Raw genomic sequence first — 26,585 nt, 5'->3', positions numbered from 1 at the left:
GTCCAGTTTCATTCTCCTACATGTAGCTGTCCAGTTTTGACAGCACCATCTGTTGACGAGACTGTCATTTTGCTATTGTATGTCCATGGCTCCTTTATCAAATATTAATTTACCATATATGTTTGGGTTAATGTCTGGAGTCTCTAATCTGTTCCACTGGTCTGTGGCTCTGTTCTTGTGCCAGTACCAAATTGTCTTGATTACTATGGCTTTGTAGTAGAGCTTGAAGTTGGGGAGTGAGATCCCCCCTACTTTATTCTTCTTTTTCAGGATTGCTTTGGCTATTTGGGGTCTTTGGTGTTTCCATATGAATTTTTGAATTATTTGTTCCAATTCATTGAAGAATGTTGCTGGTAATTTGAGAGGGATTGCATCAAATCTGTATATTGCTTTGGGCAGGATGGCCATTTTGACGATATTAATTCTTCCTAGCCATGAGCATGGGATGAGTTTCCATTTATTAGTGTCCCCTTTAATTTCTCTTAAGAGTGACTTGTAGTTTTCAGAGTATAAGTCTTTCACTTCTTTGGTTAGGTTTATTCCTAGGTATTTTATTCTTTTTGATGCAATGGTGAATGGAATTGTTTTCCTGATTTCTCTTTCTATTGATTCACTGTTAGTGTATAGGAAAGCTACAGATTTCTGTGTGTTAATTTTGTATCCTGCAACTTTGCTGTATTCCGATATCAGTTCTAGTAGTTTTGGAGTGGAGTCTTTAGGGTTTTTTATGTACAGTATCATATCATCTGCAAGTAGTGACAGTTTAACTTCTTCTTTACCAATCTGGATTCCTTGTATTTCTTTGTTTTGTCTGATTGCCGTGGCTAGGACCTCCAGTACTATGTTAAATAACAGTGGGGAGAGGGGGCACCCCTGTCTGGTTCCCGATCTCAGAGGAAATGCTTTCAGCTTCTCACTGTTCAGTATAATGCTGGCTGTGGGTTTATCATATATGGCCTTTATTATGTTGAGGTACTTGCCCTCTATTCCCATTTTGCTGAGAGTTTTTATCATGAATGGATGTTGAATTTTGTCAAACGCTTTTTCAGCATCTATGGAGATGATCATGTGGTTTTTGTCTTTCTTTTTGTTGATGTGGTGGATGATGTTGATGGATTTTCGAATGTTGTACCATCCTTGCATCCCTGGGATGAATCCCACTTGGTCATGGTGTATGATCCTTTTGATATACTGTTGAATTCTGTTTGCTAATATTTTATTGAGTATTTTTGCAGCTACATTCATCAGGGATATTGGTCTGTAATTTTCTTTTTTGGTGGGGTCTTTGCCTGGTTTTGGTATTAGGGTGATGTTGGCTTCATAGAATGAGTTTGGGAGTATTCCCTCTTCTTCTATTTTTTGGAACACTTTAAGGAGAATAGGTATTATGTCTTCTCTGTGTGTCTGATAAAATTCCAAGGTAAATCCGTCCGGCCCCGGGGTTTTGTTCTTGGGTAGTTTTTGATTACTGTTTCAATTTCTTTGCTCGTAATTGGTTTGTTTAACTTTTGTGTTTCTTCCTTGGTCAGTCTTGGGAGGTTGTATTTTTCTAGGAAGTTGTCCATTTCTTCTAGGTTTTCCAGCTTGTTGGCATATAGGTTTTCATAGTAGTCTTTAATAATTCTTTGTATTTCTGTGGAGTCTGTCATGATTTTTTCCATTCTCATTTCTGATTATGTTGATTTGTGTTGACTCTCTTTTTCTCTTAATAAGTTGGGCCAGAGGCTTATCTATTTTGTTTATTTTCTCAAAGAACCAGCTCTTGGTTTCGTTGATTTTTGCTATTGTTTTATTCTTCTCAATTTTGTTTATTTCTTCTCTGATCTTTATTATGTCCCTCCTTCTGCTACTTTAGGCCTCATTTGTTCTTCTTTTTCCAGTTTCGATAATTGTGATGTTAGACTATTCATTTGGGATTGTTCTTCCTTCTTCAAGTGTGCCTGGATTGCTATATACTTTCCTCTTAAGACTGCTTCCACTGCGTCCCACAGAAGTTGGGGCTTAGTGTTGTTGTTGTCATTTGTTTCTATATATTCCTTGATCTCTATTTTGATTTGTTCATTGATCCATTGATTATTTAGTAGCATGTTGTTAAGCCTCCATGTGTTTGTGAGCCTTTTTGTTTTCTTTGTAGAATTTATTTCTACTTTTATACCTTTGTGGTCTGAAAAATTGGTTGGTAGAATTTCAATCTTTTGGAGTTTACTGAGGCTCTTTTTGTGAGCTAGTATGTGGTCTATTCTTGAGAATGTTCCATGTGCACTTGAGAAGAATGTATATCCTGTTGCTTTTGGATGTAGAGTTCTATAGATGTCTATTAGGTCCATCTGTTCTAGGGTGTTGTTCAGTGCCTCTGTGTCCTTACTTATTTTCTGCCCGGTGGATCTATCCTTCAGGGTGAGTGGTGTGTTGAAGTCTCCTAAAATGAATGCATTGCAGTCTATTTCCCTCTTTAGTTCTGTTATTATTTGCTTCACATATGCTGGTGCTCCTGTATTGGGTGCATATATATTTAGAATGGTTATATCCTCTTGTTGGACTGAGCCCTTTATCATTATGTAGTATCCTTCTTTATCTCTTGTTACTTTCCTTGTTTTGAAGTCTATTTTGTCTGATATTAGTACTGCAACCCCTGCTTTCTTCTCACTGTTGTTTGCCTGAAATATGTTTTTCCATCCCTTGACTTTTAGTCTATGCTTATCTTTGGGTTTAAGGTGTGTTTCTTGTAAGCAGCATATAGATGGGTCTTGCTTTTTTATCCATTCTATTACTCTGTGTCTTTTGATTGGTGCATTAAGTCCATTTACATTTAGGGTGACTATTGAGAGATATGTACTTATTGCCATTGCAGGCTTTAGATTCGTGGTTACCAAAGGCTCAAGGTTAGCTTCTTTAGTATCTTACTGCCTAACTTAGCTTGCTTATTGAGCTGTTATATACACTGTCTGGAGATTCTTTTCTTCTCTCCCTTCTTATTCCTCCTCCTCCATTCTTCATATGTTGTGTGTTTTGTTCTGTGCTCTTTTTAGGGGTGCTCCCATCTAGAGCAGTCCCTGTAGGATGCCCTGTAGAGGTGGTTTGTGGGAAGCAAATTCCCTCAGGTTTTGCTTGTCTGGGAATCGTTTAATCCCGCCATCATATTTAAATGATAGTTGTGCTGGATACAGTATCCTTGGTTCAAGGCCCTTCTGTTTCATTGCATTAAGTATATCATGCCATTCTCTTCTGGCCTGTAGGGTTTCTGTCGAGAAGTCTGATGTTAGCCTGATGGGTTTTCCTTTATAGGTGACCTTTTTCTCTCTAGCTGCCTTTAAAATTCTTTCCTTGTCCTTGATCCTTGCCATTTTAATTACTATGTGTCTTGGTGTTGTCCTCCTTGGATCCTTTCTGTTGGGGGTTCTGTGTAATTCCATGGTCTGTTCGATTATTTCCTCCCCCAGTTTGGGGAAGTTTTCAGCAATTATTTCTTCAAAGAGACTTTCTATCCCTTTTCCTCTTTCTTCTTCTTCTGGTATCCCTATAATACGAATATTATTCCTTCTGGCTTGGTCACATAGTTCTCTTTGCGTTGTTTCATTCCTGGAGATCCTTTTATCTCTCTCTATGTCAGCTTCTATATGTTCCTGTTCTCTGGCTTCTATTCCTTCAATGGCCTCTTGCATCTTATCCATTCTGCTTATAAATCCTTCCAGGGATTGTTTCACTTCTGTGATCTCCTTCCTGACATCTGTGATCTCCTTCCTGACTTCATCCCACTGCTCTTGCATTTTTCTCTGCATCTCATCCCATTGCTCTTGCATTTTTCTCTGCATCTCTGTCAGCATGTTCATGATTTTTATTTTGAATTCTTTTTCAGGAGGACTGGTTAGGTCTGTCTCCTTCTCAGGTGTTGTTTCTGTGATCTTTGTCTGCCTGTAGTTTTGCATTTTCATGGTGATAGAGATAGTTTGCAGAGCTGGTACGAGTGACAGCTGGGAGAGCTTTCCTTCTTGTTGGTTTGTGGCCTTCCTCTCCTGGGAGAATAGTGACCTCTAGTGGCTTGTGCTGGGCAGCTGTGTGCAGACCGGGCTTCTGCTTCCTGCCCGGTTGCTATGGGGTTTATCTCCGCTGTTGCTGTGGGCGTGGCATTTGGTGAGTTCACACCAAAATGGTGGAGCCCCCGTTGGAGGGGGAGCGGCTGGGAGGCTATTTATCTCTGTAAGGGGCCTCTGTGCTCCCTGCTGCCCAGGGGGTTAGAGTGCCCAGAGATCCCCAGATTCCCTGCCTCTGGTCTAAGTGACCTGTCCTGCCCCTTTAAGACTTCCAAAAAGCACTCTCCAAACCAAAACAACAACAGCAACAATTAGAGAGGGAATAGGAAAAAAAAAAAAAAAAAAGGAAAAAACACTTAATTTTTTTTTTTTTTTTTTGTCCTCAGGCACCGGGTCCCAGGCACCCCCTCACTGGTCCTGCTGCCCTGCCTCCCTAGCACCGGGGTACCTGTCCCTTCAAGGCTTCCAAAAAGCACCCGCCCACTGGTCCAGCAGGGAAAAACGCGTGATATTCTTTGTCCTCAGGCGCCGGTCCCAGGCACCTGCTCACCAGTCCCGCCGCCCTGCCTCCCTAGCACCAGGGTCCCTGTCCCTTTAAGGCTTCCAAAAAGCACTCGCCAAAAAGAGAAAAAAAAAAAGGGGGAAAAACGCGCGATTTCCTCCGTCCTCAGGTGCCGGTCTTAGGCACCCGCCCACCGGTCCCGCAGGGAAAAACGCGGGATATTCTTTGTCCTCAGGCGCTGGACCCAGGCACCTTCTCACCAGTCCCACCACCCTGCCTCCCTAGCACCGGGGTCCCTGTCCCTTTAAGGCTTCCAAAAAGCACTCGCCAAAAAGAGGAAAAAAAAGGGGAAAAATGCGCGATTTCCTCCGTCCTCTAGTGCCGGTCTCAGGCACCCGCCCACCAGTCCCGCAGGGAAAAACGCGGGATATTCTTTGTCCTCAGGCGCCAGTCCCAGGCACCCGCTCACCAGTCCTGCCACCCTGCCTCCCTAGCACCAGGGTCCCTGTCCCTTTAAGGCTTCCAAAAAGCACACGCCAAAAAAAGAAAAAAAAAGGGGGGGGAAAACGCGCGATTTCCTCCATCCTCAAGTGCCGGTCCCAGGCACCCGCTCACCGGTCCCACCACCCTGCCTCCCTAGCAACGGGGTCCCTGTCCCTTTAAGGCTTCCAAAAAGCACTTGCCAAAGAAAAAAAAAAAAAAACCCGCTCCGGTTTCTTTCCACCTGCCGGGAGCCGGGGGGAGGGGCGCTCGGGTCCCGCCGGGCAGTGGCTTGTATCTTACCCCCTTCACAAGGCGCTGGGTTCTTGCAGGTGTGGATGTGGTCTGGATGTTGTCCTGTGTCCTGTGCTCTATTTTAGGAAGATTTTTCTTTGTTATATTTTCATAGCTCTATGTGTTTTTGGGAGGAGATTTCCACTGCTCTGCTCACGCTGCCATCTTGGCTCCACCCTGTCCACATCAAACAATTTTAAAATGGACTTTAAGAGGAGTGTCCATCAACAGGCACTTTACAATGGAAGTACAAATGACCAATAAGCACATGAAAAGGTACTCATCACTACACTTGGAGGACATGCACAAAAATAGGAGATAGCATTGAACACCCACCAGAAAGGGCTAAATTTGAAAAGACTGATAATACAAAGTGTTGTGAGGATGTGGAACAACTGTGACTCTCATACAGTGAAGTCTTAGACTGTGCAGCCACTTTGGAAAAATGCTTAGCAGTTCTTACAGAAACATACTGCTTATCTATGATTCAGCCATTCCACATGTATGAAATGAGTTCACAAAAAGATGTGTACACAAATATAAATGTAAACAGCACTTTCTTAATAATTGCCCCCAAATTGGAAATAACCCAAATGCCCATCAGCAGAATAAAACGTGATGTATTCATAAATTAAATATTACACAGCAATAAAAAAGAAATTGATACACAACATGAATGGTTCTCAGAAATAGGCTGAATGAAAAGATGTCAGACATACAAGAACACACGCTGTTTTTGAGTGACTTTCAGGAATATGGAAAACTAACTCATGGTGAGAGAAGCCAGAATAGTGGTCCCCTCTGTTTTCTGTTACCTGAGAAATGCTCTGGAGTGCTGGGAGTATTCTGTATTTGAATTGGTGGGGCTTACATGAGCTGTGCATTTAAGATATAGGTATTTTGTGGTATGTAAACTGTAACTCCAATCAAGAAAATGGCAAAAACTGAAACTACACATTATCTACAAAATTTTAAGAGGGAACACTTCATATAAAACCTGAATGGACACAGGTAAAGCTCTACTCAGAGAAAGATTTATAGTCATTAATATGTTTATTACTACCAAACAATATTAAAAATAAATTGTGTATTTAATTCAATAAACCATTAAACTCATAAGATTAACAAAACAATAAAGAGCAAAGTTGAAATTAAGGAAGTAGAGAGCAAAATAGAAAAATGAGTAAAAGAAAATGTTTCTTTTTTAAGATATGAGTAAAATAGAGCAACTAATAGGTTGAGAAAATATCTTGGTTCTATCAGGGGTTCTTGCGATTTTTAACTTTCAACCTTGGTGCTGTGGTCAACAAAACCCTAACAGGGAATTTGGCGCTGGGTTCATTCATTTATTAAATTAAAAAATTTGTTGACCATCGATATCCTCAAGACACTGTTTAATAACCTGGCAGGTAAGATAAGTTTAAGAACTGAGCACAGCAGATAGCAGGTGCCTGGCCCTTTACACACAGGCTGTGTCCGGCGCACGATGGTTGCCGTAAGGTAGGTACTGTCCTCATCTTGGACAGCTGGGGTAACTTCCTGGGACGTGGCTGTGAATTCAAGGCTGACCCAGGTCTCCCCAGGATTCCGAGGGGACAGAGGCGCCTCCACAGAGGGCTCTGGGTGTCGGGGGCGGAGGCCCAGGGCGCGGCCCCGTTAGGCCTGCAGGACGGAGTGCGCAGACGGAGGCCCCGAGGCGGGCTGGCGACCCGGGTCTCCGTCCAGGGCGCAGGCGGCAGCAGCCAGGGGCGGCGAGCAGGCGGGGGCGCGCGCGGGGCGGCGAGGACGCGCGGGCGGCAAGGCCTGCGCGCCAGCCTGCGGGAGCCATGCGGCAGGCGAGGAGCAGCTCCGCCGCCAATCTGCGCGGGCAGAAGCGGCCCGGGTCCTCCGAGGCCCTGGCGGCCGCCGCCGCCTTGGCGTCCAGCGGCAGCCGCTCACGGCGCTCCTCGGGCCAGGCAGGGGGCGGGAGCCGGGCGGCGGCGAGGCAGCCGTCGGCGAGGCGGCGGCTGAGGCCGACGTCGCCGCGGGCCCAGGAGGGGCGCCCCGGGAAGCCGCCGCCGGAGCCGGCTCTGCTCCCGCTGCCGCCTCCGACCCCGGCGACCCCGACATCCTCGGTGGCCGCGCTGGACCTGGGCGACCAGCGGGAGCGCTGGGAGACGTTCCAGAAGCGGCAGAGGCTCACCTTCGAGGGCACCGCCAAGCTGCTGCTGGACACCTTGTGAGTGCGGCCGGGCCGGGCGAGCGGTTGCCGGCGCCACGCGACCGCCCTCGGCTCGGGACTCGGCGGGCCCGCCTCCCGCAGCGCGCCTGTCAGCCCGCGGGCGTGGGCACATCCTCGGCCCTGCGCCTTCCCCGTAGTGTGACGGCCCCAGGCTCGCTCCTAACCTAACGGCGGAGTGGCTTGGCCTCGTTGGGGTGTGCGGCCAAGGACCGGAGAGAGGCTACGCCCCGGATTTTGTGGAGGGACGCTCCGCGTTCCCGGAGACAAAGGGTCTTTCTCTGGGCCAGCCATTGTGCTCGGGACGTTGTCTGGCGCGCCAAGAGTGCAGGGGGCCTTACCCAGTGAAAAGAAAGTAAATCCCACTACTTTTCCTCGATCCTGAGTCGCTTTTTATATTTGCGCAGTGTTTTGGAGAGAAGGTGGGGAGAGAAGGGCGAGGGGGAATTGAGAAAAGCTTTAATAGTTTTGAACCAACTGGAGGCGAGATCCCGTTATTGTTCCAGGCACAGCCTGCGAGTGCGCGGAGTGGCAGGGAGGGAGTTTATGCATCCCTGCGAGCCGCGCGCACGGCGAGGCTTGGGATTCGGAACCGCGCGGCTCTCCACCAACTGATGCTCCCGGGCGGCACACTTCCCTTAGCGCTCCCCCAACTTTGCTCCTGCAGAAGATTCTCCAGCTCCTTAGATGGCCAGGGGAGGATTTCAGGGTCCGTGGTGATAGAAAAGAGCCCTTAACTGGCAAGGGCGGCTTGTTTTCACCAATGTAATAACATCTAGATCCTTGCCCTGTACAACAGTTGTGCTACAGAGAAATATGTTAGCACCCTAATAATAAATCTGTGTCAATTATTTTATGAATTACAAGGAGCAGTCAAAACCCTACAGAAAACAAGAACAGCCTGACAATTGCGTAACAACCTGAGGATTACTCCTTTTCTTGAATAAAAATCTTCCTTTGTCCTTGTTTCAGAAGAAATTCTTAGGATGCATCTTCTGAGAGATGGAATATTTAGTTTTCTGTGGCTTCACTTTTTGATTTATCATCTTGGACTACAGGATGAACTTTTTTTTATATTCATAATCAAACATTTTGGGCCCATATGGTGTGCCACCTACTGCTAAGTGTCGGGAATATTAAGGTCCTCAGAAATGTAAAACTCAAATTTGAAGTACATTTTCAACTTTAAAACAAACTGATAAATGGTCATAAAGATTGTAAAATGTTGACTCATAAAGTCAAAAGATGAGGTTTTTTACCTATCAGATTGGCATGAGTATAACTATTAAAAAACCAAAGCTTACTAATATATGCAAAAAGAATGTATAACTGCACTGTTGTTAAAATATTTTTGAATGGGAAAAAGTGGAGGAATATATAGAAAATAGTTAACTGGATTCCTCTGGGTGTTAAGATTACAGATTTTCCTTTGTAACATCAAATGTAATGTTTGAATTTTTTACAATAAGCCTTTGGTATGCACAGAAAAAGCTAAATACATCAAATTAACACATCCAACTTGTAAAGAAAAAAGTATTCAGTCTCAGTAACCAAATAAATGCAAATTAAAACTGCAGCAGACTATTTTTCCTGTAATAATTGCTTGAGGAGGTACAGTGAAATGTTTTCTCATTCATTAATGATGAGAGGGCTCAGCCCTTTTGGAAAACAATTTGATATCAAATCATAATAATGTTTGATTAAGGGCCTGGCTTATATATAATATGTTTTAAAAGGATTAAAACTGTATTCAATGTGTACATATAACTAAAAAGTCATGTATGTACAATAGTGGGCACCTAGGGGTATTGTAAGAGCCTTTGTTAGTTTCTCAGAAGGCTTTCTGAACCACCAGACTGGCTCAGGTCCCCTTGTCTTGCTTTTTCACGACAGCCTGTACTGCCTTTATAACATTCAGTTAAATACTATTTGGGTAATCTGATGGCTGCTTAAAGCCGGTAAGGCCAAGAACCATGTCTGCTGTATCTTGTTTACCACTTTCTCCCTGGCATAAAAAAATATATCACTAAGTATTTGGAGTGTAAATAAAAATGTTTGGTTGGTGGGATTAGGATCCTCTGCCCAACTCCCATATTCCATGGCTTTGGAATGCTTTATTTTGCAATTTAGCAAACTATAAGAAATAAAGAGAGAACTCATAGACAAAGAAGGCACTGCGTCCTTTCTATAAAATCGACAGCCCCTTCTCAAGAGCAGAAATGCACTTGGTTGTCATGTAGAGAAGACGTTTGTCCCATCTTCTTTTAACGACAGGAGAGAAGGTGCAGCACACACTGTGTGATAGGTCCTAGCTGACTATTCCGAAAGCCTTACCTCCCTGATGTTTTTGTTTCTGTAGTGAATACCAGGGCCTGGTGAAACACACAGGAGGCTGCCACTGTGGAGCAGTTCGCTTTGAAGTTTGGGCCTCAGCGGACTTGCACATCTTTGATTGCAAGTGAGTATTTTTCTTTCCCTAGTTGCTTAAAAGGATTTAAGAATTAAAATGCAGCACTTCACCATAATCCAGGGGGTTGGGGTGTAGATAAAACAACATTGGCAGTGAGCTGGTAATTGTTGACAACAGAATCAGGTGATGGGCACAGAGGGGTTCATTGTTCTATTCTTTTTCCTTTTGTATGTGCTAGATGTTTTTAGTAATAAAGTTTTTTTAAAGATGGGGAGAGGCTAAAATTAATGGAGTCTGCTACGCACGTGTATGTGTGTGAGGAGAGAGACACAGAGAGTGAGCTAGAGACACAGAGAGCAGCAGAGCCCCAGGTGGCCCGGAGCAGGGTCCCCTGGCTTGTGCCTGGCAGTCGCCCTGCAGACTAACGCTGCCGGCAGATGGATGAGTGCTTAGCCGGAGATGGGTCAGGGTGGGTGCTGAATGAGTACCCTTGGGCAGAGCCCTTGCAGGAGCCCAGAGTTGGGAGGTGCAGGGTGTGCACACCTGGAGACTCACCATGGCCTTCCAGATGAGGCAGAGGGGTCTTCAGAGTCTGTGGAGGACCTGCTCTTTAGCATCGTCCCAGGCATCAACACAGAAAAAGGACTACAGGCTCTGACTTTTGAGCCAGTAGTAGGCATATAACTAACTATTCAAGGCTGCTAACAGTGGAGTCTGGATTAGAGAAGCACAGTAATTTGTTGGAGAATTCCATATGAAATTAGAATTTCTTAAAAGGTAGACTGCAAAGAAAGGACTTAGATTTCATTCCAAAGACGGTAATTCTGTGGACCTGTGACTTAGAGCTAGGCTGTGATGTACAGATGAGGTAAGAGGGAAACTTAAGCTTCTGTGTCCATTTTTGGCATGGATGTTTATCCCAGAGGCAAAAGGTTGTAGCTGTGCCTGATACTTGGTTCCTAAGTGTCTCTAAAATCCACCCATGCCCTTCTCTGTGGGAAACTGGACAGTGGGCAGCAGGAAGGTGGTGCTCTTGGTCCCGGTTGCTGAGGGGTGTTGTGTAGCCTTGACTGCTGGCTGTGGGGCCTGCCAGCCCTTGTGCACATGCAGAGCAGAGGCCCCAGGTGGTCCCTGGATGGTGCTGAAAGGGGCTTCACCTCTGGGCTCAGCCACTCAAAGCAGGTTGGCTCCCTGGGCACTCGGAGGCTGCAGATGGTTGCTCACAATCTTGGAATTGTTCTTTCTGTAGCTGCAGCATTTGCAAGAAGAAGCAGAATAGACACTTCATTGTTCCAGCATCTCGCTTTAAGCTCCTGAAGGTTAGTACGACAGCAGGGTGGGGCCCAGGGGGCTTCTCTGGGCCTTTCATTGCCCTTGTTACCCAGTTTTGTGCTGATTTTTAAAAGATTATGTTATTTTTTCCCTTTATATTTTGGATGCGTAGTTGATACTACTATGGAAACATTGACAGAAGATCAAAAAATAAATAAGATCACCCAGATCTCCTCACCAGAGGTAACCACTGTTTTATTTAGGGTGTATATCCTCATGTATGATTTTCTACATAAATACATCTAAATATATTGTGCATTTTTTAAATTATTTTTTATTTTGGTATCATTAGTCTACAATTACATGAGGAACATTATGTTTACTAGACTCCCCCCATCACCAAGTCCCCCCCAACAAACCCCATTACAGTCACTGTCCATCAGTGTAGTAAGATGCTGTAGAATCACTACTTGTCTTCTCTGTGTTGCACAGCCCTCCCTGTGCCCCCCCCAACATTATACATGCTAATCGTAATGCCACCTTATCACCCCCCTTATCCCTCCCTTCCCACCCATCCTCCCCAGTCCCTTTCCCTTTGGTAACTATTAGTCCATTCTTGAGTTCTGTGATTCTGCTGCTGTTTTGTCCCTTCAGTTTTTCTTTGTTCTTCTACTCCACATATAAGTGAAATCATTTGGTACTTGTTTTTCTCCGCCTGGCTTATTTCACTGACCATAATACCCTCTAGCTCCATCCATGTTGTTGCGAATGGTAGGATTTGTTTTTTTCTTATGGCTGAGTAATATTCCATTGTGTATATGTACCACATCTTCTTTATCCATTCATCTACTGATGGACATTTAGGTTGCTTCCATATCTTGGCTATTGTAAATACTGCAGCAATAAACATAGGGGTGCATCTGTCTTTTTCAAACTGGAGTGCTGCATTCTTAGTGTACATTCCTAGAAGTGGAATTCCTGGGTCAAATGGTATTTCTATTTTGAGCATTTTGAGGAACCTCCATACTGCTTTCCACAATGGTTGAACTAATTTACATTCCCACCAGCAGTGTAGGAGGGTTCCCCTTTCTCCACAACCTCGCCAACATTTGTTGTTGTTGTTTGTCTTTTGGATGGTAGCCATCCTTACTGGTGTGAGATGATATCTCATTGTGGTTTTAATTTGCATTTCTCTGATGACAAGCAATGTGGAGCATCTTTTCATGTGTCTGTTGGCCATCTGAATTCTTTGTAGAACTGTCTGCTCATCTCCTCTGCCCATTTTTTAATTGGATTATTTGTTTTTTGTTTGTTGAGGTGCGTGAGCTCTTTATATATTTTGGATGTCAACCCTTTATTGGATTTGTCATTTATGAATATATTCTCCCATACTGTAGGATACCTTTTTGTTCTATTGATGGTGTCCTTTGCTGTACAGAAGTTTTTCAGCTTGATGTAGTCCCACTTGTTCATTTTTGCTTTTGTTTTCCTTGCCCGGGGAGATATGTTCATGAAGAAGTCGCTCATATTTATGTCCAAGAGATTTTTGCCTATGTTTTTTTCTAAGAGTTTTATGGTTTCATGGCTTACATTCAGGTCTTTGATCCATTTCAAATTTACTTTTGTGTATGGGGTTAGACAATGATCCAGTTTCATTCTCTTAAATGTAGCTTTCCAGTTTTGCCAGCACCAGCTGTTGAAGAGGCTGTCATTTCCCCATTGTATGTCCATGGCTCCTTTATCATATATTAATTGACCATATATGTTTGGGTTAATATCTGGAGTCTCTATTCTGTTCCACTGGTCTGTGGCTCTGTTCTTGTGCCAGTACCAAATTGTCTTGATTACTGTGGCTTTGTAGTAGAGCTTGAACTTGGGGAGCGAGATGCCCCAACTTTGTTCTTCCTTCTCAGGATTGCTTTGGCTATTCAGGGTCTTTTGTGGTTCCATGTGAATTTTTGAACTATTTGTTCCAGTTCTTTGAAGAATGCTGTCGGTTTTTTGATAGGGATTGCACTGAATCTGTAGATTGCTTTAGTCAGGAAGGCCATTTTGACAATATTAATTCTTCCTAGCCAAGAGCATGGGATGAGTTTCCATTTGTTAGTGTCCTCTTTAATTTCTCTCATGAGTGTCTTATAGTTTTCAGGGTATAGTCTTTCACTTCCTTGGTTAGGTGTATTCCTAGGTATTTTATTCTTTTTGATGCAATTGTGAATGGAATTGTTTTCCTGATTTCTCTTTCTGCTAGTTCATTGTTAGTGTATAGGAAAGCCACAGATTTCTGTGTGTTAATTTTGTATCCTGCATCTTTGCTGAATTCTGATATTAGTTCTAGTAGTTTTGGAGTCTTTAGGGGTTTTTATGTACAATATCATGTCATCTGCAAATTTGACTCTTTTACCAATCTGGATTCCTTGTATTTCTTTGTTTTTCCTAATTGCTGTGGCTAGGACCTCCAGTAGTATGTTGAATAACAGTGGGGAGAGTGGGCATCCCTGTCTTGTTCCCGATCTTAAGGGAAAAGCTTTCAGCTTGCTGTTCAGTATGATGTTGGCTGTGGGTTTATCATATATGGCCTTTATTATGTTGAGGTACTTGCCCTCTATACCCATTTTGTTGAGAGTTTATATTATGAATGGATGCTGAATTTTTTCGAATGCTTTCTCAGCGTCTATGGAGATGATCATATGGTTTTTGTCCTTTTTGTTTATGTGGTGGATGATGTTGATGGATTTTCGAATGTTGTACCATCCTTGCATCCCTGGGATGAATCTCACTTGGTCATGGTGTGTGATCCTCTTGATGTATTTTTGAATTCAGTTTGCTAATATTTTGTTGAGTATTTTTGCATCTATGTTCATCAGGGATATTGGTCTTTTATTTTCTTTTTTGGTGGGGTTTTTGCTTGGTTTTGGTATTAGGGTGATGCTGGCTTCATAGGATGAGTTTGGAAGTATTCCCTCCTCTTCTATGTTTTGGAAAACTTTAAGGAGAATTGGTATTATGTCTTCTCTGTATGTCTGATAAAATTCTGCGGTAAATCCATCTGGCCCTGGGGTTTTGCTCTTGGGTAGTTTTTTGATTACCGATTCAATTTCATTGTTGGTAATTGGTTTGTTTAGATTTTCTGTTTCTTCCTTGGTCAGTCTTGGAAGGTTGTATTTTTCTAGGAAGTTGTCCATTTCTTCTAGGTTTTCCAGCTTGTTAGCATATAGATTTTCTTAGTATTCTCTAATGATTCTTTTCCTTTCTTGTTTCTGATTCTGTTGATGTGTGTAGATTCTCTTTTTCTCTTAATAAGTCTGGCTAGGGGCTTATCTATTTTATTTATTTTCTCAAAGAACCAACTCTTGGTTTCATTGATTTTTCTATTGTTTTATTCTTCTCAATTTTTTTTATTTCCTCTCTGATCTTTATTATGTCCCTCCTTCTGCTGACTTTGGGCCTCATCTGTTCTTTTTTTTCCAATTTCAATAATTGTGACTTCAGACTATTCATTTGGGATTGTTCTTCCTTCTTTAAATATGCCTGGATTGCTATATACTTTCCTCTTAAGACTGCTTTCGCTGCATTCTACAGTAGTTGGGGCTTTGTGTTGTTGCTGTTATTTGTTTCCATATATTGCTGGATTTCCATTTTAATTTGGTTGATGATCCATTGATTATTTAGGAGCATGTTGTTAAGCCTCCATGTGTTTGTGAGTCTTTTAGCTTTCTTTGTACAATTTATTTCTTGTTTTATACCTTTGTGGTCTGAGAAGTTGGTTGGTAGAATTTCAGTCTTTTCGAATTTTCTGGAGAATGTTCCATGTGCACTTGAGAAGTATGTGTGTCCTGCTGCTTTTGGGTGTAGAGTTCTATAGATGTCTCTTAGGTCCATCTGTTCCAGTGTGTTGTTCAGTGCCTCTTTGTCCTTACTTATTTTCTGTCTGGTGGATCAGTCCTTTGGAGTGAGTGGTGTGTTGAAGTCTCCTAAAATGAGTGCATTGCATTCTATTTCCTCCTTTAATTCTGTTAGTATTTGTTTCACATATGCTGGTGCTCCTGTGTTGGGTGCACATATATTTATAATGGTTATATCCTCTTGTTGGACTGACCCCTTTATCATTATGTAATGTCCTTCTTTATCTCTTGTTACTTTCTTTGTTTTGAAGTCTATTTTGTCTGATACTAGTACTGCAACACCTGCTTTTTTCTCTCTATTGTTTGCATGAAGTATCTTTTTCAATGCTTCACTTTTAGTCTGTGTATGTATCTGGATTTGAGGTGAGTCTCTTGTAAGCAACATATAAATGGGTCTTGCTTTTTTTTTGAGAGGGCATCTCTCATATTTATTGATCAAATGGTTGTTAACAACAATAAAATTCTGTATAGGGGAGTCAATGCTCAATGCACAATCATTAATCCACCCCCAGCCTAATTCTTGTCAGTCTCCAATCTTCTGAAGCATAACAAACAAGTTCTTACATGGTGAACGAATTCTTACATAGTGAATAAGTTCTTACATGGTGAACAGTACAAGGGCAATCATCACAGAAACTTTCAATTTTGATCACGCATTATGAACTATAAACAATCAGGTCAAATATGAATATTCGTTTGATTTTTATACTTGATTTATATGTGGATCCCACATTTCTCCCTTTATTATTATTATTATTTTTATTTTTAATAAAATGCTGAAGTGGTAGGTAGATGCAAGATAAAGGTAGAAAACATAGTTTAGTGTTGTAAGAGAGCAATTGTAGATGATCAGGTGTGTGCCTGTAGACTATGTGTTAATCCAAGCTAGACAAGGGCAATAAAACATCCACGGATGCAGAAGATTTCTCTCAAAACAGTGGGGGTGAGGTTCTAACTTCACCACTGTTGATCTCCAATTTCTCATCTGATGGCCCCCCTGCGACTGTGCCTGTCTTAGGTTGTTCCTCCCTTGAGGAATCTTACCCATCTCTGGCTAACCAGTCATCTTCCGGGGCCATACAGGGAAATGTAAAGTTGTTAAGTGAGAGAGAAGCCATATTGTTTGAAAAGGTTAGCTTTTTACTTCTTTGCAGATTTATGCCCTGTGGCTTCTATGCCCAGCACTTGTCTCGAGGTATCTTTACCACCTGGAGGAATTATGATACTCGGTAAATTCAATATGAGGTACGAATTCTATTTAAGGGTTGTAATTAGGAAGGAAGAAGAAAAGCTATAGAGGTAGCAGATGGAAGAACACATGGGAGGACTGATTATTTCTTTGACATATCTTCTTGTAGAGTACCTTAAGCATGTATAGGTTTTAAACTACTAACTAAATTGCGCACACACATTAACATAATAGGAATACAGTTACATAACCAAAGCAGATCTATAATTACCAGCCATCTCCAGTGAAGCCAAGAAAACCAGTTAGGCACCCTAGGTATTTGTGAAAATTTGTCTGTGATATGATGGATATTGTCCAACTGTACTTGAACAGTCTGAGAGAAATCAGACAAATTAAAACAACCCATTCCTGGGAACTGTTCACATCCCATATGTTCTTTTAACCGTAGATAGTCTGTAGTCGTAAGATTTTGGAGCGCTACAACTTGCACTTCTCCTAATTCTTGGTTGAGTTCCAACAGTATAGATCCAGTCAAATTTGTTGTTTTACTGTATGCACAGGCCAGCTTAGATATCTCCGTCTTCATTCCAATGGCAAGTCCAGGAAACGGTGGGATGGATGCAGCTACAACTGCAGCATCGCCTGGATCTTTGTGGAGGTTTTTTGATGATCATTTTCTGGTATGAGTCTTCCAGAGAGTGCTGATGTTGGAAGTTCTTCTTCATATCGTACCTTAGTTCATTTTCTGGGTATCCAAATTAGGCTTTGATCTTCTGTATAAACACAAACAGATCCTTTGCCCACACTTTGATATGCCCTTTATACCATTGTGTAGAACTCATTGGAGGTCACCACACAGGAACTGCTTTTTTTTTTTTTAATCTTTAATCTACACTTACATGAAGAATATTATCTTTACTAGGCTCTCCCTGATACCAGGTCCCCTCTATAAACCCCTTTACAGTCACTGTCCATCAGCATAGCAAAATGTTGTAGAATCACTACTTGTCTTCTCTGTGTTGTACAGCCCTCCCCTTTCTTCCATCCCCCCCATGTATGCTAATCTTAATACCCCTCTTCTTCTCCTCGCCCCTTATCCCTCCCTACCCACCCATCCTCCCCAGTCCCTTTCCCTTTGGTACCTGTTAGTCCATTCTTGGGTTCTGTGATTCTGCTGCTGTGCTTTTTTTTTTTTATGTATGTTTTTATTAAGTTTTATTAAATCATTCTCTCTGAAGATTGCATCAAATGTATTGTATAGGTTTGTTTTCTTTTGGTGAAGTTTGCCTTTCCATTATATATATATATATATATGTGTGTGTGTGTGTGTGTGTGTAAATGAAATTTTGTAAGCCGCTTCTAATTTAAAATAAGTGTACTTCAAGGAATTTGTAAGTAAATTTTTGTTGTTGTTGTTATAATTAATCTACAATTACATGAAAAACATTATGTTTACTAGGCTCTCCCCTTTACCAAGTCCCCCCCACATACCCCATTATAGTCATTGTCCATCAGCATAATAAAATGTTGTAGAATCGCTACTTGTCTTCTCTGTGTTGCACAGCCCTCCCCGTGCTAACCCCCTGCATTATACATGCTAATTGTAAGGCCCCCTTTCTTCTTCCCTGCCCTTATCCCTCCCTACCCTCCCATTCTCCCCAGTCGCTTTCCCTTTGTTAACTGTTAGTCCATTCTTGGGTTCTCTGATTCTGCTGCTGTTTTGTTCTTTCAGTTTTTCCTTTGTTCTTATACTCCACAGATGAGTGAAATCATTTGGTACTTGTCTTTCTCCACTTGTCTTACTTCACTGAGCATAATACCCTCTAGCTCCATCCATGTTGTTGCAAATGGTAGGATTTGTTTTCTTCTTATGGCTGAATAATATTCCATTGTGTATATGTACCACATCTTCTTTATCCATTCATCTACTGGTGGACACTTAGGTTGCTTCCATTTCCTGGCTATTGTAAATAGTGCTGTGATAAACATAAGGGTGCATCTGTCTTTTCCAAACTGGGCTGCTGCATTCTTAGGGTAAATTCCTAGAGGTGGATTCTTGCTTTTTTATCCATTCTGTTACTCTGTGTCTTTTGATTGGTGCATTCAGTCCATTTACATTTAGGGTGATTATTGAATATATGTGTGTATTGCCATTGCAGGTTTACATTTGTGGGTACCAAAGGTTCAAGGTTACCAAAGGTTCAAAGGTTCTTTACTATCTTACTGTCTAACTTAAGTCACTTGTTAAGCTATTATAAACACAGTCTGATGATTCTTTATGTCTCTTCCTTCTTATTCCTCCTCCTCCATTCTTTAAATGTTAAGTGTTTTATTTTGTGCTCTTTTGTGTTTCCTTTGACTGCTTTTGTGAGTAGTTGATTTTATTTTTTGCCTTTAGTTAGTATTTGGTTGGTCTGCTTTCTATCCTGTGATTTTATTTTCTCTGGTGACATCTATTTAGTCTTAGGAGTACTTCCGTCTAGAGCAGCCCCTCTAAAATACCCTGTAGAGATGGTTTGTGGGAGGCAAATTCCCTCAACTTTTGCTTGTCTGGGAATTGTTTAATCCCTCCTTCATATTTAAATTATAATCGTGCTGGATACAGTATCCTTGGTTGAAGGCCCTTCTGTGTCATTGCATTAAATATACCATGCCATTCTATTCTGGCCTGTAAGGTTTCTGTTGAGAAGTGTGATGATAGCTTGATGGGTTGTCCTTTGTAGGTGACCTTTTTTCTTTCTCTGGCTGCCTTTAATAGTCTGTCTTTGTCCTTGATCTTTGCCATTTTAATTATTATGTGTCTTGGTGTTGTCCTGCTTGGGTCTCTTCTGTTGGGAGTTCTGTGGGCTTCCATGGTCTGAGAGACTCTTTCCTCCCCCAGTTTGGGGAAGTTTTCAGCAATTATTTCTTCAAATACAGTTTCTATCCCTTTTTCTCTCTCTTCTTCTTCTGGTACCCCTATAATGCAGATATTATTCCCCTTGGATTGGTCACACAGTTCTCTTAATATTCCTTCATTCCTGGAGATCGTTTTATGTCTCTTTGCCTCAGCTTCTCTGTATTCGTGTTCTCTGATTTCTATACCATTAATGGCTTCTTGGACCTCATCCAGTCTGCTCTTAAGTCCTTCCAGAGATTGTTTTATTTCTGTATTCTCCCTCCCAACTTTATCCTTTAACTCTTGCATATTTCTCTGCAGTACCATCAGCATGGTTATGACCTTTATTTTGAATTCTTTTTCAGGACAATTGGTTAAATCTATCTCCTCAGGCTCCCTCTCAGGGTGTGTCTGGGTTATTCTTGACTGGACCAAATTCTTCTGCCTTTTCATGGTGATATAGTTAGTCGTGGGCATTTGGCACGTGTGTCAATTGGGAGAACAAAGTCCCTTCCTGCTTCTTGGTTGTCTTGCCCACCTCGCTGCCTCTGCCGGTTAACGTCACACAGGGAGCAGCTTCAGTTGTATTTCCTGAGCCGCTGCAGTCGGGGCAGCCCAGAGCCCTGCGGGGAGTGGCAGGCATGCTGGGTGTGCTCTCCTGATAGAATGGCAACCCCTAGTGTCTTGTCTTGGGCAGCTGTGCGCCAGCAGGGCCTCTGAGTCTGGTCTGCGCTACTGCGGAGGAGGCTCTGGGTGGTTGCTGTAGGCGTGGCTGCTCTCAGCCTGCTCCCCTGCTGTGGCGCGGCTGCACCAGAGGAGGAATGGCCTGGGAGGCTGTTTATCGCCATGAGGGGCTTCAGAGCTGCACTGTCTCTCAAGGGGTTAGGGCTCCTGGAGTTCCCCAGGATTCCCAGCTGCTGGGCTAAGTGTGCCGGGACACTTCCGTCCAGCTGTGGAGTCCCTGTCCCTTTAAGACTTTAAAGAAGTACTTGGTTTTCTTTTGTCCCAGGGGCGCTGGCTGTGGGTACCTGCTTGCAGATTTTACTGTCCCGTTTCCTTAGTATCCAGCACACCACGCACTGTGTGTCTGTGCTCTGGTCCAGATGGCTGGGGCTGGCTATTTAGCAGTCCTAGGCTCCCTCTCCCTCCCTGCTCTGACTCCTCTCCTCCCGCCGGGAGCTGGGGTGTGGGGCGCTTGGTTCCCGCCAGGCCACGGCTTGTATCTTACCCCCTTCGCGAGGTGCTGGGTTCTCGCAGATATATCTGTAGCCTGGCTGTTGTACTGTAACTTCTGGTCTGTCTTTTAGGTATAGTTGTATTTGTTGTATTTTCAAAAATACATATGATTTTGCGAGGAGATTTTCTCTGCCCTACTCATGCCGCCATCTTGGCTCCTCCCCTTTGTGCATATTTTTATCAAAGTAGGATTTTGCCTTTTTTTTTCTGTTCTATAACTGACTTTTAACATTTCCCAGTGAGAAATATATGAGTCAAAAATTTTTAACTTTATTACTTGGGAGAATTTTTTGTGCTTGGTACCAAACCTAAAAGCTACAGAAATATGTATGTACGCACACACGTGCACGTGGTGAGAAGTGTTCCCTCTGCTGTCCCTCAGCCCCTGAGTCTTCCTCCCCCACAACATTTCCTTATACTGTTTACTTCTACTACTATTCCTGTATTTGCAGCATATTTTGTTACAGGAAGGTACCATAAACAGTTTTCTGTATTTGAACTTGTAGGCTGAGTGCAGTTTTTTCATTGAGGTAAAAATACACTGTGATGAACTCCCCTGAATATAAACGTTTGACAGTCTTTAAATTGTTTCTTTAGGTCATTTCTCTTAGACATAAAATATCTGGTCAGAGAATGTAGATTTTCTTTAAAAGGCTCTCAGCACAGCATTGCTGATGTGGGTGGGATGGGCTTTCATTCTGTCCTTGGGGCCTGTTGCCCCCACTGTGGTCAGCTGGTCTCTGTGCTTGAGTGTAATGATCTTTCTCCAGCCTGTCTTCGTACAAGATCATGGGGATCTCCTGGTGTCACTTTTTGTCGCATCTGGTTGGCTCCTGGCTCCGTAGGCGTGGCCCTGAGTGGGCACTCAGTGTCTGGGAGGAAAGACTAGGTGCACAAATCCTGGTCTTTCCTAGTTAGTGAGATTTAATCCCAGATGCTTTGGGCCAGTTTGTCTCCTTTGTCTGCCCCTTGGTCCTTTGTGTGGATGTCTGGTGGGGGAAGCGGGCCAGGTGGGTAACATACCTGCCCCTCGTCTTTCCCGTGAGCTCTGGGACGCCTGCCAAAGGCCGTGGCCGTGCTTCAACTTTGCCTCTGAGTGCCCATAACAGATGGTTCCTGAGACACCAGCAGGTGCAGCCATGGGCCATTAGGACTTAGATGTGATGCTTTCCCTCTTTGGGGTGCTTACTGATGCATTTTCCTGGGGCTCCAGAGCATTCTTCTCTTCTTTGGCCACAACCTGTTGAAGGAACAATTGTCTGTTGTTTTTTTTTAATTAAGTACAAAATTTGGTCATTCATTCAGCAAGTGTGACGTACTGTTCTACTGAAACCCAGCAGGTAACATGACAGGCAAGGCCCTGGTTCTCTGGGAACTTAAGCTTTGTAGGGGGAGACAGGTGTATAAGGAAACTCCAGTAGTGCTGTGTAGAGAGTGAAAGTACAGCAGTGTAACAGGAGGTGGCTGCGTGGCTAGTTTAGACTGCTTAGGGAAATGCCCTCTGGGGTGTAGGTGATGAAGATGGGGCTCACGGACAGTAGGAGTATCCCAGGTAGAGGGACTCATGCTTGGTATGTGGCAGGAGCTGAACAATGGCCATCATGGCTGCAGGGTGGCTGGTGGGTGGAGGAGAAAGATTGGGCCAAGATGGGTTGGGAGAGAGGCAGGACCCAGCAAGGAGACATTTTATTTCTCATGTAGTGTGATGCCTGTGGTGGTTTCTAAGCAGGGTGGTGACACGACCTGCTTCAGTGTTTTAAAAGTCACTTGGGCCACTTTGTGGACAATGGATGGTAAGGAGATATGTGCGGGGCAGGGACGCTGCTGGGGGTGAAGGTGGGCCGGGTGAGGGGTGGCGGGAGCTTGGATTCGGGTGGTCGTCAGGGGATGGGAAGGAAATAGATAAATGGCAGGTTGTTTTAGAGCAGTGGTTCTCAGACGCCAGTGTTATGTGCGCAGCCACCCGTAGGGCATGTTAAAACAGATTGCTGGACCCCACTCCAGATCCTCTGAGGTCTGGGGGTGGGGGGCAAGAATTGACATGTCTTACAAGTTCTCGGGTGACTGCAACGCTGCTAGTCCTGGGGCCACCCTTTTGAGAGCCACTGCTTCAGAGGCGGGGTGAGCAGAATTACATACAGGTTTGGGCGGGAATGGGAAGGGAAAAGAGGAGGGCAAAGTTCATCCATGGTGTTGGGCCTGAGCAGCTAGCTGGCTGGAGGTGCCAGACCTGGGGGAGAGGCTATGTGGAGGTCGCTGGGAATCAGAGTTGCATTTGAGAAAAGTTCAGCTGAGTGTCTAGAACATTTGTATAGAGATAAGAAGTGGGCAGCTGGAGGTTGTGCGGAGAGGTTATCTTTCGAAACAGGAGCTGAAAGACAAGTCTGGAATTGTGAGGAGAGGCCAGAGCTGCGGCCGCTGCTGTGGGAGTCGTCAGCCCGTCACTGTTGTGCAGAGCTGGGCAGCTGGGTGAGGTCAGCTGGGCAGTGGTGTGGGGAAGGGGGTGCCGAGGACAGAGCAGCAGGAAGGAGGAGGGTCGGTGGGGAGGAGGAGGCCTCCATGGAGTGCAGGTGTCTTGGAATGGAAGGAGTGGGTGAGGGCAGGCTGGGAGCGAGCTGGGAACCCAGTGGCCGAGCGTGACCAGCAGGTTGGTCAACATGGCGGTCAGGGTGACTTCTGGCTGAGCCAGAAGGCAGAAGTGACCTGACAGGTCAAGGGTTTGATGACGGCAGGCCGTTTGCTCTGGTGGGCAGTGGGCGGGTGGGCTCCGGGTGGTGGATGTAAAGGATCACAGGGGCCGAGGGCCTGAATGTCCCTGGCGGCCTCTAGTGCAGAGTGCGGCGAGTGGGATGGGAGGCAGCCCGTCACCCCTCCTAGTCATTTCCTGGGGAGAGTGGGTCATCAGATAACCGGTGGTCTGGGGCTGCTTGGCAGTTGTTCCTTGCTGTTCCCTGTGGGGTGGCTGCTGTGGGGGGAGAGGAGCGCTCACTGCGTCACATGAGGCGTTCTCTCCTGCAGAGGCCGGGGAATAAGGGTAAAAGGGTAAAAGGTCTTACGTGGTAAGGAGCCTCCACCTCTGACCCTTCAGCCACCCAGTTCCTCCCCCTGGAGGTAAACCACTGTTTCTTGGATATCTCTTCAGATATTTATCTCCATATAAAAGCACTTAACATGGTATATCCTTTTTAAAGAAATAGAAACAGGAGTATACAATACAAATTGTTTTATACCTCGCTTTTTCCCTTAACTGTGTGACCTTGGAGATTGTCCCATAATAGTATTTGTAAGTAGAACTACCTCATTCTTTTCCAGAGTTGCAGAGTATTCCATTTCTTATGAGTATCTGTAATTGCTTTAACCATGTTGAGAGACATCTTCCATTTTTGGAAGTTAGCCTTTACAAACAGTGTTCATTAGCCTTTACAAACAGAGCTCTGATATCTGTAGACATGTCATATGGAATTGCAGGTGTAGGAAAATTTCTAAAGTGCAATTGCTGCATTAAAGGATATGTGCATTTTGAAATTTGGTAGATATTGCCGAATTTTACCAGTTTATATTCCCATGACTGATAAATGAGACTGTATGGTTCTTCACATACTCAATACCAAGTTAATCAGTTTTTTAACATTTGCTCATCTGACTGAAAAATACCTCATGCAGTTCATTGAGTATGAATATAATTTCCTAAGTTAACAAGAGACTTGTTTTCCCCTTTCTCTGAACCGTATTCATGTCCTTTGCCCAGTTTCCCAATTGTGTTATCCATTACGGAAACTAGCTCTTTGTCCATCCATGATATCTGGCAAACGTTGTCCCCTGGTTTGCCCGTTGTAGAGGCAGGACACCCCGTCAGCTTTACTCAGCACCTTTAGCAGTGCGGTGTGAGGACACGGACAGCAGCCCTGAGGGTGGGCTGTCTCCCCGTTGCGGCCCCAGGAGCAGACATTTCCCACTCCCTGGCGTCAGCAGGGCAGGCTGTTCTGCCACGGACTGGGCAGTGGCTGCAGCTGGGGGCGCTGTGTGCAGCTGGCCTGAGAGGAGCTGAGAGCTGTCACACTCCGACTGAAGTGTCTCCGGGCAGGGTAGATGGGTCCCTGTCCTCCAGACACCTCTGGTCTCTGGTCACATGGGAGGTTAGACATGTCTTCAGAATCTGGAGATTCCTGCAAATGGGCTCCCACCACTGAGTCTTTTAAAAGGTTTATTTTTATTTAAATGACAAAAATATCCTCTTTGTAAAAGAACACCTGTTTGTTTTCCCTTAGGGAGCTGATTGCATAACCACGTACACGTTCAACACTCACAAAGCGCAGCACACCTTCTGTAAGAGATGTGGTGTCCAGAGCTTCTACACGCCCCGCTCAAACCCTGGGGGCTTCGGTGAGCGGAGAATGGACCGCGAACTCAGCAGGGGCACGAGCTGCTCTGCGGCTGCTCTGGGCTAGAATGCTGGCTGGAAAGTGGGTGCGGGCAGATTGGGCTTGCCTCCCGATTGGCCAGGCCCTCTCACACGCATGTTTCAGAAGAGCAGAGCTCTTTCCAAATGATGGGTGTAAGACTGGCTCTGGTCATTGAGGCACCATCCAGAACCCGATGCATTTAAGGTGCTGCAGGGGCTGTGTGCTGCTGGGGCCAACCTGTGGGGTAGAGAGGCGGGAGAAGAGATGGTCTGGGGCCGGGGGGCAGCTAACAAAAATGGTTAAGTGAAGGTGGCTGCAATGAGGAGCACTGAAAATGCCATTTAAAAGAATCTGGTTTGTTCAACACAGAAACAGGAGAACCCCAAAGCCCCTCTTCAGGTCTTGCTTGGGTCTGAGTGGAAGAAAACAACCCTTCATTGTTCCAAATGACTCTGATGGCAGTGTGAACTGAGTGAGAGTACTGGTTGAAGCTGCACTTGAGGGATCTTGTTCCCCGTGTGGATGCAGAGCTGTGGGGGGCAGCGTGACTGTGACCACCTTATGCCTTGTGGTGGGGGGCAGGTGTGGCGTCTCCCTCCCTACCCTGGTTGTCCCTCATCAGTCACTCAGAGAGTCCTTCCTGACTACCTGAAGGATCAGGAAAGGCCTTTGGAAAGTAAAAAATCTAGTACAACTGGGGAGGTGTTTAACGCTTAGAAAATCATCTACACCCTGGAGAAGGCCTGTGAATTCTTCAGGCTGCCAGCCAGCATGCTCTGGGCTTGAGTCTTTCTGCTCTCTGCCCTCAGCTTGGTACTGCGTGATGTCCAGCCTAGGCTGTCCCTGGCTTGGGAAGTCTGATCCCCCCGTGAGAGAGGGGGAGAGCCAGCGGGGGCTGACATTGTCAGCTCTGATAAACAGTGTGTTGCTTGGAAAGCCTGGTCTGCAGTTCGGCCAGGCTTCCAGGTGTGGGTTTATTTAAGAGCCAGTGCCGAACCTGATTGCATTCATACTCAGTGCCCCTTTCTCTGTGCCACTTCCCTCTAGGAATTGCTCCCCACTGCCTGGATGAGGGCACCGTGCGGAGCGTGCTCATTGAGGAATTCGATGGCGGTGACTGGGAGAAGGCCATGAGGGAGCACAAGACCATCAAGAACATGTCTAAAGAGTGAGCTCCTGCCTCCCCCTTCTCCAGGAGGAGTGACCGGGGCCTGGCTGTCCCTGCCTCCTCACTGGTGCTCACGAGTGAGGCTGACTCAGGCTCATCGCTGACCCAGCGGCCAGCCGACCTCTGCAGTCGGCTCCAGCTACTGGTTGTTCAGGCAGCTGTGTTTCCTTGCCCAGGTTTTGATGTAGGTTAGTTGACACCTTTCTTTCTCTTCCCAACTTTTGTGTGATCTTTTAGAAAAATAAATATTTTTAACAATAAAGCAGTTACTGTGGTTTATCGTTTTCTTTGCAGTTTGATTTTGCTTCTGCGGCCAGTCATTTGACAGCAGATATTTGTTGAGCACTGTTAAGATGCTTGTAACCAAATTAAGAAGACAAATGAACAGATTATTAAAAACACAAGATTGTGAATGGTCACAAGCCATGTGTGTGGTAAAGGATGTGAGGCCCTAGGAGTTCAGAGAGGGGGCTGGTTAGGAAAGACCTGGGGACAGCATGATTGGAACCTTTCTGTTTTCTTAATGTAAATTAGCTTAATGTAAATTTATTCTCCTTTAAAAAATAATTGTGATAAAGTCCATGTAACTTAAAAATGAC

At 44.5% G+C, this 26,585-nt stretch overlaps 2 protein-coding genes across 2 annotated transcripts in view; one reads left to right on the top strand and one right to left on the bottom strand.

The window, feature by feature from the left end:
• Positions 1–6,824: 6,824 nt before the first annotated feature.
• On the top strand, positions 6,825–26,263 carry CENPV (centromere protein V). Its single transcript, XM_037013175.2, has 5 exons — positions 6,825–7,525; positions 9,885–9,983; positions 11,185–11,254; positions 24,684–24,798; positions 25,866–26,263. The coding sequence occupies exons 1-5, from the start codon at positions 7,134–7,136 to the stop codon at positions 25,988–25,990; spliced, it is 801 nt and encodes a 266-aa protein (XP_036869070.1). The 5' UTR covers positions 6,825–7,133; the 3' UTR covers positions 25,991–26,263.
• Positions 22,923–26,585, bottom strand: part of PIGL (phosphatidylinositol glycan anchor biosynthesis class L) — a 103,229-nt gene continuing 99,566 nt past the window's right edge. Inside the window, exon 7 of the mRNA XM_037013201.2 lies at positions 22,923–23,427. Coding sequence (XP_036869096.1) covers positions 23,401–23,427 — 27 coding nt within the window. The 3' untranslated portion in view covers positions 22,923–23,400. The remainder of the gene's footprint in view (positions 23,428–26,585) is intronic.

This window comes from Manis javanica, chromosome 4 (assembly GCF_040802235.1).
Source record: "Manis javanica isolate MJ-LG chromosome 4, MJ_LKY, whole genome shotgun sequence".
NCBI classification, from domain to species: domain Eukaryota; kingdom Metazoa; phylum Chordata; class Mammalia; order Pholidota; family Manidae; genus Manis; species Manis javanica.
This window is presented reverse-complemented; position numbering and strand designations above follow the sequence as displayed.

Coding starts and splice junctions, on each gene's coding strand:
- CENPV (XM_037013175.2), top strand. CDS start 7,134: ATGCGGCAGGCGAGGAGCAGCTCCGCCGCCAATCTGCGCGGGCAGAAG. Junction 7,526..9,884: donor AAGCTGCTGCTGGACACCTT/GTGAGTGCGGCC, acceptor TTGTTTCTGTAG/TGAATACCAGGGCCTGGTGA. Junction 9,984..11,184: donor TTGCACATCTTTGATTGCAA/GTGAGTATTTTT, acceptor TTCTTTCTGTAG/CTGCAGCATTTGCAAGAAGA.